At 40.8% G+C, this 13,256-nt stretch overlaps 1 protein-coding gene across 17 annotated transcripts in view; it reads right to left on the bottom strand.

Moving 5' to 3' along the window:
* The window catches only part of EPHA5 (EPH receptor A5), a 381,695-nt gene that overhangs the window by 63,647 nt on the left and 304,792 nt on the right, over positions 1-13,256 (bottom strand). For 14 of the 17 annotated variants that reach the window (XR_008309586.1, XM_053260106.1, XM_053260115.1 and 11 more), the window contains one exon: positions 7,519-7,624. Coding sequence is in view for 16 of the 17 variants with exons in the window: in XM_053260106.1 (XP_053116081.1) it covers positions 7,519-7,624 (106 nt within the window). In the remaining variant the exon portion in view is untranslated. The remainder of the gene's footprint in view (positions 1-7,518; positions 7,625-13,256) is intronic. The other 3 variants (XM_053260107.1, XM_053260116.1, XM_053260118.1) reach the window with 1 other exon arrangement.

Raw genomic sequence — 13,256 nt, 5'->3', positions numbered from 1 at the left:
AGCAGGGGTGGAGCCAGTGGAACAGCAGCCTTTGTTCTGTCCCACTGCTGCGGCTGCACTGTGCGCGCACTTCGTGAGCACAAATGATGCCCCATGCATGCAACATCACACACAAATGGGGTGTATCAAGGGTACTGAAGATTTTCGAGCGAGCTCTCTGTTCTGGAGCTCATTTCCAGCCAGTGTTTACTGGCTGGTTGCAATATTTCCCTTCCTTTCCCTCCAGCAAGGGAGAGAACAGGAAATAATGCAGCCAGCAAACGCTGCTCACTTGGAGTTCTGCAGATCCCAGGCACGTCCTGTTTGTGCATGATGTCACGCACAAAGTGTGTGTGTGTGTGTGTGTCTGGGCTCTGATGAGCCTGTGAGAGCTCTCTGGAGCTCATTTTCAGCCAGCGTTTGTTGGCTGCCTGCATTATTTCCCTTTTTCACTGGAGGAAGAGGAAGAAAAATAATGCAGTCAGCCAGAAAATGCTGGCTGGAAATGAGCACTGGCGGGCTGGGGCAGGCCCTCCAGTGATCAGGCCACATCCACATGTACGTAACGTCACACGCACATGGCATCTTGCACAGCCCTTTTCATTGGCGGCCCGGGTACTCTGAACCCTACCACGCAATGGTGGCTCCGCTCCTGCCAGTAACTTTCTTCAGAAAACATGGATTCTAAGTCTCTATTCAGGCATGGTTATCTATGGCCCCAGCCTGACTCTGTCACCAGAATCTGGAGGTGCAACATTGTCCGTAATGAACTTATGAAGGTGATTGTTACAAAATCCAGCCATTTGTCCATCTAGTCTAATATTGTCCACTCTGGCTGGCAGTGACTCTCCATTTCCCCAGAAGAGTATTTGTAACTGGAGGTACTAAGGAATGAACCTGGAACCTGAAAGAAAGGGTAGCTCTACCATGGAGCTATTCATTTGTACCATTTCATTTTTAATCCTTGCCTTAAAAAAAACACCCTTCTGCTAATACTTGTAAAATTGTATCTTTTTGCCAAAATATTTGGAAATAAGGCATGAAAATTAAAATGTTTTGGAGGCAGGTTCAGTAGAACAAACAGCAAATGCACATGGACATGAGAAAAGCTGGGGAGGAGCAAAGGAGAATACTGGGATACATATTAGGTGTTACTGCCTAGGGGTCCAGGTTCACTGGCAGAGCACACACTTAGCATGTCAAATACTCCCATATTGAATCCCTCACATTTCCAGGTGAAGGAACTCTAGATGGAAAAGTCCTCCACCTGAAGCTTGAGCGCTGCTACCTGTCAGCCAACAATGCTAGGACAGATAAACCAATAGCTTGACTCCGTATAAGGGAGATTAATATATAAATACTATTCTGCCCTTTGCGCCTTTTAAAAAGGAACCTGCAGATGAATGCAAAAAACCAAAAAACAAAACCAGTCCAGAGGTGCAAAGGGTAATTGAAACAGGAAATGCAATGCCAGAGATTTAGCCAAAGAGAGTGTTGAAGGATTTAGCTTCCATACAGAATATTCAATGATATTTCCCTGAATGTTCAACTTCCGTTTATAAACAAGAAGAAACTAGCCTAAGCTGAGCTGAGAACTTGGAAAGTCCATTGAGTAAACAGGAGAGAAATGAACAGATGCTTAACTTTCTTATTGAAAGTTATCTGGCAGAGGATCACTTCAGTCACTGCATTTTATAAGTGTTCAGCTAAAGATGTAATGTGCAAATGAAAATAAGCATGTTTATCATACTGGTACACTCAGCAGAGGGCCAGGATTGGCTTTACCTCTCAGTCAAATATATACACGGTGGCAAGCACGCTGTGCTTTACTGTCTCTTTATGAAATTTCATTTTTAATGACTGATATGTTTTAGTGTTTCGCTAATTTGAAAAATCGATAACTTTACCTGGATTGTGCCTAGTCTCTCGTCTATTTATTTACAGATATAAAAGCAAACCTCTTCCCAAAGGTGTGTGATTGCCAAATTTTTAACATTTAATAAATAACTTCAAACAAACTACTACTACTACCACCACTACCAATATTTATATATTGATTTTCAACAAAGGTTCTCAAAGCAGTAACTACCTGTATTTAAGGAATTGCAATATGGTATGGCCCCTCAACATTTCTGACTACAGGCGTGTTCAATATTGTGCAAATGGCACAAGCTAATTATCATATTAACTGGAGTCCAGAAATACCATTGTGACAGTTGCCACAGCGACCAACTATTTAATTCTGATGATCAGAAGTGAGGAGCAGTCTCTAGCCAGGAGAGGCCATGGTATTTTGTCCTTTTGTTTTTTAACTGCCACCAGCAATTTAACTATCAAGCAGTTAAAGTATGCTTCAAGGCTCCCTCATTAAAGCTGCCCTGCCCCACCCTAACCCCTGCAGTCCTCTGACTGACTGGTCAACTGAGTGGAAGCAGACAGGGGCATCTGAAAATCTCCTTTTTACTTCTCTTCCTCTATTTAGCTCCTGCTTCCATGTATGCTTTCACATGCTGTATCTTCACCACTGCAGAATCATTTCCCCTTCCCCAGCACCAGTTCTTCTCCTGGCAAATGCCCTCTGTAGCAGGGGTTACCCTTTCCCTCGAGCTAGAAAGGAAAAACAGACATTTTGCCTCATCTCCTTTGTTTTGTGCTCGGCAAAATTAAAAGTACAGAACAGAAAGTGAAGAACAAGAGAGAGACAGAGAGCTTTGGTAAGAATGGACTGCAGAACAAGCAGTCCCCTCTTGCAGCCCTATACACCTTTCAATCTGAGCCTAATGGGGGCAGATTGGCAGCTACTGATCTAACCAGCTGAAAGGGATTGTTGACAGTCTCCCCTCTGCTGTTGCTGCTCCCCCCATGCTGATCTCTCTCACTTCAGCCAGTCACATGAAATACCACCCACTGGAGTTAATCTAAAGATAAAAGGTAAAAGGATGCTGCTATCTGTATTTGGAGATTGTCATCCCAGGGAAGCACAGAATTTACACATGGGTACAGAGCTTTTTTATCATACCAGTATTTCCACTAGGGATGTGTATGAATCGATTTTTAAAATTCAATTTGTGACTAAATCAAATCCCCCTGATTACTTTTGTGTCCGAATCTGTTCCCCCAAATCACCCCAATTCTATTTGGATTTGATTCTATTTGGATTGATTCAGACCACTTACAATGGTCCTAGGGGCACCAAATTAGGGTGGTGAGTAGATCCCCATAGGTGCCACCTACGACCCAAATTTCAAGGCAGCGAGGTGCTTGGTTGATTTTTAATGATATATTTTAGTTTTTACTGATTTTGTATATTTCTGCCATAGGAAATAATGGGCATTCAAAGTCGTCCTATCCCAACCCTAACATGGATCCCCAGTTTTCATTTATTATTATTACTTGTTTACATAGTCAGACAGGTGTTATTGACTGGTTTGTTTTATCCAGACGTCGAGTCCTTCCCAAGTACCTGGGATGGCTGAATTTTATTGTCAATTGTTAAAGATATCGTCGCAGAATATAGGCTGTTCCCAGTAAAGCTGCTTGTTGTAATTGGCTGATGGTGATTTCTGTGGCCCCTATGGTGTTGAGGTGCTCTTCAAGGTCTTTTGGAACTGCACCCAGGGCGCCAATGACCACTGGGATTATTTGGGTCTTCCTCTGCCACAGCCTTTCAATTTCAATTTGTAGATCTTTGTATTTGGTGATTTTTTCTATTTCTTTTTCTTCTATTCTGCTATCCCCTGGTATTGCTATGTCGATTATTTTGACTTGTTTTTCTTTCTTCTTGACTACAGTTATATCTGGTGTATTGTGTGGCAGATGTTTGTCCGTTTGTAGTCGGAAGTCCCATAATATTTTTACATCTTCATTTTCTTCAACTTTTTCAATTTTATGGTCCCACCAATGTTTGGCTACAGGTAGCTTGTATTTTTTGCAGATGTTCCAGTGTATCATCCGTGCTACTTTGTCATGCCTTTGTTTGTAGTCAGTCTGTGCGATCTTTTTACAACAGCTGATTAGGTGGTCCACTGTTTCATCTGCTTCTTTACAAAGGTGGCACTTGCTGCTTGTGGTGGATTTTTCGACTTTTGCTCTTATTGCATTTGTTCTTAGTGCCTGTTCTTGTGCAGCCAGTATTAAACCCTCTGTTTCTTTCTTCAAGTTGCCATTCTTAAGCCATTGCCAGGTCTTGGTGATGTCTGATTTTCCACTTATATTGTGCAAATATTGACCATGCAGTGGCTTATTTTTCCATTTTTCTGCTCGGTTCTTGACTTGTTCTTTCTTGTAGGCCTGCTTTCTTTCATTGGTGTTGAATAGTTTCGCATTATTGACCATTTGAAGTGCATCTTCTTCACTGTCCTTGATATATTCTTCAAGGCCTCTTTTCTCCTCCTCTACTGTTTGATGGACTTGCAGCATTCCTCTTCCACCTGAGCTGCGCGGGAGGTATAGCGTATTGACATCACTGCGGGGGTGCAGCGCATGACTGATGGTCATGATTTTCCTGGTCTTACGATCCAGCGTCTCTAGCTCTGCCTGGGTTCAGACGATCAGTTCTGCAGTGTATCTGACAACAGGTATAGCCCAGGTGTTTATGGCTTGTATGGTGTTCCCGCCATTGAGTTTGGACTTGAGGATTTTTCTAACTCTCCTGATGTATTCACTTCCTATTTTTCTTTTAACTTCAGTGTGTGCGAAGTTATCAGCCTGGAGAATGCCCAAGTATTTGTAATGTGCTTTCTCTTCCAGGTTCTTGATCTTGCTTCCATTGGGCAGTTCTATTCCTTCTGTTTTTGTTATTTTCCCTCTGTTCATTATTAATGCAGCACACTTGTCTAGTCCAAACTCCATTGCTATATCGCTACTGAACATACGGACAGTGTTTAGCAGTGATTTGATTTCTGACTGGGACTTTCCATACAACTTCAGATCGTCCATGTACAGCAGATGGTGGATTTTACTGGATGTTTTAGATGTTTGGTATCCGAGGTCTGTTTTGTTTAGTATTTGTGAAAGTGGGGTCATGGCGATTACAAACAACAGAGGGGATAGTGAGTCCCCTTGGAAAATGCCTCTTCTAATGCTAACCTGTCCAAGTGTCTCGCCATTGATTGTTAACTGTGTACTCCACATGCTCATTGCTTTTTAAAATAAATATCTGAATGTTTTTGCTGACACCAGTTGTTTCTAAACATTTTAGGATCCATGTGTGAGGCAATGAATCGAAGGCTTTCTTGTAGTCAATCCATGCAACACTTAGATTGGTTTTTCTTCTCTTGCAATTTTCTAAAATCATTTTGTCAATCAGCAGCTGGTCTTTTGTGCCTCTGGTGTTTGGGCAATTTCCCTTCTGTTCAACTGGAAGCTGTTTGTAAGTTAATAAGTGTTGCATCACTTCATCTGCTATTATTCCAGTTAATAATTTGAACATGGTTGGCAGATAGGTTATTGGTCTATAATTACTTGGAACTGCACCTTTTGCTGGGTCTTTCACGATGAGATGAGTTTTCCCAGTTGTTAGCCATTGTTCAATATCACCTCCTTGCAAAATGTGATTGAATTGTTTTGATAGTTGTTTATTTAGGCTTGTTAGGTGTTTAAGCCAAAAGCCATGCAGTTCATCGTTGCCTGGCGAGGTCCAATTTTTAATTTTCTTTGCTCTTTCACTGATTAATTCTGGTGTTATTATTAGATCTTGCATTTGTTGGTTACATTTTTCGACCTCTTTCATCCAGCCTGCTTTTTTATTATAATCTATTGGATTGTCCCATAATTTCCCCCAGAATTGCACTGTTTCTTCTTTATTATGTTTCTTGCAGTTTCTCCTGCTATGCTTTGGTAGAAACGTCTCTGATTCGAATGGAATTGGAGATTCTGCCTGTGTTGTGTAGTTCTGGATTCATATCTGCTAATCTTCTTTGACACTGCTGTTATTTGCTGCTTTATATTATTATTTCTTGTTTACACAGTCAGACAGGTGTTATTGACTGGTTTGTTTTATCCAGACATCGAGTCCTTCCCAAGGACCTGGGATGGCTGAATCTTATTATCAGTTATTATAGATATCGTCGCAGAATATAGGCTGTTCCCAGTAAAGCTGCTTGTTGTAATTAGCTGATGGTGATTTCTGTGGCCCCTATGGTGTTGAGGTGCTCTTCAAGGTCTTTTGGAACTGCACCCAGGGCGCCAATGACCACTGGGATTATTTGGGTCTTTTTCTGCCACAGCCTTTCAATTCCAATTTGTAGATCTTTGTATTTGGTGATTTTTTCTATTTCTTTTTCTTCTTTTCTGCTATCCCCTGGTATTGCTATGTCGATTATTTTGACTTGTTTTTCTTTCTTCTCGACTACAGTTATATCTGGTGTATTGTGTGGCAGATGTTTGTCTGTTTGTAGTCGGAAGTCCCATATTATTATTATTATTATTATTATTATTAATAAATATATTTTTATACCGCCCAAAACTTACCTCTCTGGGCAGTTTACAACAGATAAAAACAACATTAAAACATTAGTTAAAAACAAAAATACAAGAAATTTAAAACACAACAATTTTAAAATTTTAAAACAATGCTCTAAAACAACATTAAAAACAATCAATACAGTATCAGTTAAAAGCCTGGGTGAACAGGTTCATCTTTAAAGACTTTTTAAAAATTATCAGAGATAAAGAGGCTCTTATATCACTAGGGAGCGCATTCCAAAGCCTCGGGGCAGCAACGGAGAAGGCCTGAACCTGAGTAGCCACCAGATGAACCTGTGGCAAATGCAGACGGACCTCTCCTGATGATATCAATGGGCGGTGGAGTTCATAATGACGAAGATGTTCTCTTAAATACCCAGGGCCCAAACTGTTTAGGGCTTTATAGGTTATAACTAACACCTTGTATTTTGCCCGGAAACATATCGGCAGCCAGTGTAACTCCTTCAATACAGGAGTAATATGGTCTCTCCTAGATGATCCAGAGACCAGCCTGGCTGCCGCATTCTGAACCAATTGTAGTTTCCAGACTACATACAAGGGCAGCCCCACATAGAGTGCATTACATTAATCCAGTCTGGAGGCTACCAGCAGATGTACCACTGTTTTGAGGTCATCTATCTCAAAAAACAGACTCAGCTGACGTATCAGCCGAAACTGATAGAAGGCACCTCTGGCCACTGCTTCAACCTGGGATACCAAGGAGAGACTCGGATCCAGAAGCACCCCCAGACTGCGTACCTGTTCCTTCTGGGGAAGTGTGATCCCATCCAGAACAGGCAGATCAAACTTATCTCCACTCACAATCAGCTAGATTTGGGTACAAATCAATTTGTATCCAAATTGATTCTCACATCCCTAATTTCCATCATAAAACTTGACACTGCATTCCGCCACACACAATGTAGTTTAACAGATGAGAATGCTTGCAACTAATTTGGGAACAAGTGTGCTCCTAACACAGTTGCCCAGATCAAAAGGAAGTGGGCAGTGGGGTGTGGGTGTGAGAAGAGTAAAAAAGTACAAAACCCATGACTTTCGACTTTCACCTCTTACCTTCCACTGAGAAGGAAACCAATAACAACAGCCAAGAGAATCACTCCCACTGTAACAGACACAGCAATTATAGGGATCTGGCTCTGATCGCTGGATGCAGCTACTGCTAAGAGGAGAAACAAAAAAGGAGATTAAAGTTGAAATTGGTATCAGTTGTCATAGGGGTCTTTATAGTTAAATGAAGTTTGCTAGAGGCACTGTAGCTTAAGCTATCCTCCAATTCATTAGTATGATTTTTTCAAGTGTAAGTTTCAGGAAGAAAATGTGTGTGATTGTGTATGTGTGTACGTGAAATCAGACGCACACACAATTCCCCCCCGAAAGCTAAATTGCAGCGGCGGGGGGGAGGAAGTTACAGGTAATGTATGTCCATTAAAACATTATAAAAACCATATGCAGGAGGAGGATTATCAGCACAATGCTTCTCTGTGCATCACTGATAAGTTCAGTGATCAATCAGATCAGACTTGATCATGTTTGAGGACTGAGCAACATGGACAAAACTCCCACCTTCCATGGTATCGTAAAAGTAATACTCATTCCAGAATAGCATTTTCCCCAGTAGCTACGGTATCATTTAAAGGGGGGGTGATTGTGAGCCCCTTTGGGATAGGGAGCCTTCTCTCCCCCCATTTCTTTGCTATGTAAACTTGTTAAAGAACAAGTCTTTTTGTTAAGGAGCAGTATAGATATTCTAAATAAGATTGAAAAATGCAGAAATAATGAGAGAATCTATATTTTCTTTCAGTATTTACCGTATGGAATGTATTCTTAAAAAGCCCTTAAACTTCATTACTTTTTTTATTTTATAAATTCCAAGGAAACCTCAGCACCCATGAGATTTGGCCCAGTTTTAACCCTGTAAGGGAAACTCCCAATTCTCAGGGTTTTTCTCCTGAAATACTTAAAATTTGCTAACTATGTGAATACCATTTCATATAAGCAGCAAAGAGCACAAAGAGTTGCCAACACAATTTGTGTACCAAAGAGTGGTTAGAGTGTTGTAATAGGACGAGGAAGACCTGGGTTTGAATCCCCATTCGACCATGAAACTCACTGAGTGACTCTGGACCAGTAATATATATCTCAGTCTAACCTACCACACAGGGTTGTTGTGAGAATAAACATAAGCATGTACCTCTGAGCTCCTCGGAGGAAAAGCAGAATATAAATGTATGTATGTATGTATGTATGTATGCATGTATGTATAAATAAATAAATAAATTTTGCCAGGATACCAAAAGGACTACATTGCAGGGGCAGTTGGCTCCCTCCCTCCCTCCACCTCTGCGCTTCAGACCAACGCTTATTATTATTATTTATTTACACAGTCAGACAGGTGTTATTGACTGGTTTGTTTTATCCAGACATCGAGTCCTTCCCAAGTGCCTAGGATGGCTGAATTTTATTGTCAATGTTGTTGCTGTTGTTATAGATATAGTCGCAGAATATAGGCTGTTCCCAGTAAAGCTGCTTGTTGTAATTGGCTGATGGTGATTTCTGTGGCCCCTATGGTGTTGAGGTGCTCTTCAAGGTCTTTTGGAACTGCACCCAGGGCGCCAATGACCACTGGGATTATTTGGGTCTTCCTCTGCCACAGCCTTTCAATTTCAATTTGTAGATCTTTGTATTTTGTGATTTTTTCTATTTCTTTTTCTTCTATTCTGCTATCCCCTGGTATTGCTATGTCGATTATTTTGACTTGTTTTTCTTTCTTCTCAACTACAGTTATATCTGGTGTATTGTGTGGCAGATGTTTGTCCGTTTGTAGTCGGAAGTCCCATAATATTTTTACATCTTCATTTTCTTCAACTTTTCAATTTTATGGTCCCACCAATGTTTGGCTACAGGTAGCTTGTATTTTTTGCAGATGTTCCAGTGTATCATCCCTGCTACCTTGTCATGCCTTTGTTTGTAGTCAGTCTGTGCGATCTTTTTACAACAGCTGATTAGGTGGTCCACTGTTTCATCTGCTTCTTTACAAAGGTGGCACTTGCTGCTTGTGGTGGATTTTTCGACTTTTGCTCTTATTGCATTTGTTCTTAGTGCCTGTTCTTGTGCAGCCAGTATTAAACCCTCTGTTTCTTTCTTCAAGTTGCCATTCTTAAGCCATTGCCAGGTCTTGGTGATGTCTGATTTTCCACTTATATTGTGCAAATATTGACCATGCAGTGGCTTATTTTTCCATTTTTCTGCTCGGTTCTTGACTTGTTCTTTCTTGTAGGCCTGCTTTCTTTCATTGGTGTTGAATAGTTTCGCATTATTGACCATTTGAAGTTCATCTTCTTCACTGTCCTTGATATATTCTTCAAGGCCTCTTTTCTCCTCCTCTACTGTTTGATGGACTTGCAGCATTCCTCTTCCACCTGAGCTGCGCGGGAGGTATAGCGTATTGACAGCACTGCAGGGGTGCAGCGCATGACTGATGGTCATGATTTTCCTAGTCTTATGATCTAGCGTCTCTAGTTCTGCCTGGGTCCAGTCTATTATTCCTGCAGTGTATCTGACAACAGGTATAGCCCAGGTGTTTATGGCTTGTATGGTGTTCCCGCCGTTGAGTTTGGATTTGAGGATTTTTCTAACTCTCCTGATGTATTCACTTCCTATTTTTCTTTTAACTTCAGTGTGTGCGAAGTTATCAGCCTGGAGAATGCCCAAGTATTTGTAATGTGCTTTCTCTTCCAGGTTCTTGATCTTGCTTCCATTGGGCAGTTCTATTCCTTCTGTTTTTGTTATTTTCCCTCTGTTCATTATTAATGCAGCACACTTGTCTAGTCCAAACTCCATTGCTATATCGCTACTGAACATACGGACAGTGTTTAGCAGTGATTTGATTTCTGACTGGGACTTTCCATACAACTTCAGATCGTCCATGTACAGCAGATGGTGGATTTTACTGGATGTTTTAGATGTTTGGTATCCGAGGTCTGTTTTGTTTAGTATTTGTGAAAGTGGGGTCATGGCGATTACAAACAACAGAGGGGATAGTGAGTCCCCTTGGAAAATGCCTCTTCTAATGCTAACCTGTCCAAGTGTCTCGCCATTGATTGTTAACTGTGTACTCCACATGCTCATTGCTTTTTAAAATAAATATCTGAATGTTTTTGCTGACACCAGTTGTTTCTAAACATTTTAGGATCCATGTGTGAGGCAATGAATCGAAGGCTTTCTTGTAGTCAATCCATGCAACACTTAGATTGGTTTTTCTTCTCTTGCAATTTTCTAAAATCATTTTGTCAATCAGCAGCTGGTCTTTTGTGCCTCTGGTGTTTGGGCAATTTCCCTTCTGTTCAACTGGAAGCTGTTTGTAAGTTAATAAGTGTTGCATCACTTCATCTGCTATTATTCCAGTTAATAATTTGAACATGGTTGGCAGATAGGTTATTGGTCTATAATTACTTGGAACTGCACCTTTTGCTGGGTCTTTCACGATGAGATGAGTTTTCCCAGTTGTTAGCCATTGTTCAATATCACCTCCTTGCAAAATGTGATTGAATTGTTTTGATAGTTGTTTATTTAGGCTTGTTAGGTGTTTAAGCCAAAAGCCATGCAGTTCATCGTTGCCTGGCGAGGTCCAATTTTTAATTTTCTTTGCTCTTTCACTGATTAATTCTGGTGTTATTATTAGATCTTGCATTTGTTGGTTACATTTTTCGACCTCTTTCATCCAGCCTGCTTTTTTATTATAATCTATTGGATTGTCCCATAATTTCCCCCAGAATTGCACTGTTTCTTCTTTATTATGTTTCTTGCAGTTTCTCCTGCTATGCTTTGGTAGAAACGTCTCTGATTCGAATGGAATTGGAGATTCTGCCTGTGTTGTGTAGTTCTGGCTTCATATCTGCTAATCTTCTTTGACACTGCTGTTATTTGCTGCTTTATATTATTATTTCTTGTTTACACAGTCAGACAGGTGTTATTGACTGGTTTGTTTTATCCAGACATCGAGTCCTTCCCAAGGACCTGGGATGGCTGAATCTTATTATCAGTTATTATAGATATTGTCGCAGAATATAGGCTGTTCCCAGTAAAGCTGCTTGTTGTAATTAGCTGGTGGTGATTTCTGTGGCCCCTATGGTGTTGAGGTGCTCTTCAAGGTCTTTTGGAACTGCACCCAGGGCGCCAATGACCACTGGGATTATTTGGGTCTTTTTCTGCCACAGCCTTTCAATTCCAATTTGTAGATCTTTGTATTTGGTGATTTTTTCTATTTCTTTTTCTTCTTTTCTGCTATCCCCTGGTAGCAGAACTGTTTCTTCTTTATTTGGTGTTTCTACGTTTCGTGCAATTTCTCCTTCTATGCTTTGGTAGAAACGTCTCTGATTTGACTGGAATTGGAGATTCTGCCTGTGTTGTGTAGTTCTGGCTTCGTATCTGCTAATCTTCTTTGACACTGCTGTTATTTGGTGCTTTATTATTTCCAGGACTTCTCTAATTTTCCTTGAATCTAGGTGGTATTTTTGGATCAGATACAGTTTGGTGTTTTCATTCTTCAGCTTCTTGTCTTTCATATCTTTCAGTTTACTAGCATCTGATCTGAGCCTGGAGATTTTATTTTCTAATCTAATCTTCCATTTAGGTGATGTACTGCTTTCTGTTTTTACAGGTCCACTGATCTTATATCCGAGCTCTTGTGTTGTTATTGTTGCTGCACTGTACATTAGTTGGTTTGTTTCTTGCAAATTATTGGTTGTTATTTCTGCAAGTGCAGCACTGACATCTTTTAATGCCTGAGTAAGTTGTTTTTTGGCAACTGTTTTTAGAGCTGGAAGTCGAACCCTAGTGGTTGGTTTGGTTCATGTGCTCAGTTATTTTTTGCTTTAGTTCTTGTTGCTTTTCTGTTAAACGGCATTTGGGTTTTTGAGGTGAAGTCAAAGGGGAGGTTTCCTGGTTTTGATTTTGAAACAGTTCAGCAACAGTGGCATCCTCTATTTCCAACAGCTCCTCCACCTGCGCCTGAGCAACTGCTTCAGTTGTTGGTAATTCTTCTTCCATCTCTTGAGCCTGTGTTGGTCTTTGCAGTTCTTCCAGCTCAACTCCTGTGAATACTTTGTTTCTTATTATGAATCTTCTCTGGTCTGCTAGCCTTTGTTCTGTTATTTCTGTATCTGGATGCTTCTCTTTCCAAATGTGGTACATTATTTTTAAATAACCTCTTCTAGTTGGACTACACTTGTAATAGCAGATCATTATTTCCTTGTTGGCATTTTTCGTATTTTTTTTTGGTTAAGCGACGTTTCTTCTAGTAACTTTGCAATCTCCAGCCCTAGTTGCTCAACTGAAGATCCTGAGTCCTGTTGCCCACTTGCCACCAGATGAAAGGGATTATAGCACCTGGCGTGGTCCTTGTTGACCCGGGCGATGACCGATCCGGTATAGATTTATTAAAGTTACGTCTCACCATATTGTTGATGGGAGAGGCACTCTTTGTCTGGCTCCTCTGGTGAGACCTGTCCAGTATCTTTTGACCTCTGGCATAGCTCTCAACTTCCTCAGAGCACACAAGCCCCACAACCACACCAAGGCAGTGCCTCACTGGGGGCCAAGGTCACTGCCTCACGGGTTGTTGTTGTTGTTGTTATTATTATTATTTCTATACTGCCCTTCCAAAAAAGCTCAGGGCGGTTTACACAGAGAAATAATAAATAAATAAGATGGCTCGCTGTCCCCAAAGGGCTCACATTCTAAAATGAAATATAAGATAGACACCGGCAACAGTCACTGGAAGTACTGTGCTG

This window comes from Hemicordylus capensis, chromosome 6 (assembly GCF_027244095.1).
Source record: "Hemicordylus capensis ecotype Gifberg chromosome 6, rHemCap1.1.pri, whole genome shotgun sequence".
NCBI classification, from domain to species: domain Eukaryota; kingdom Metazoa; phylum Chordata; class Lepidosauria; order Squamata; family Cordylidae; genus Hemicordylus; species Hemicordylus capensis.
This window is presented reverse-complemented; position numbering and strand designations above follow the sequence as displayed.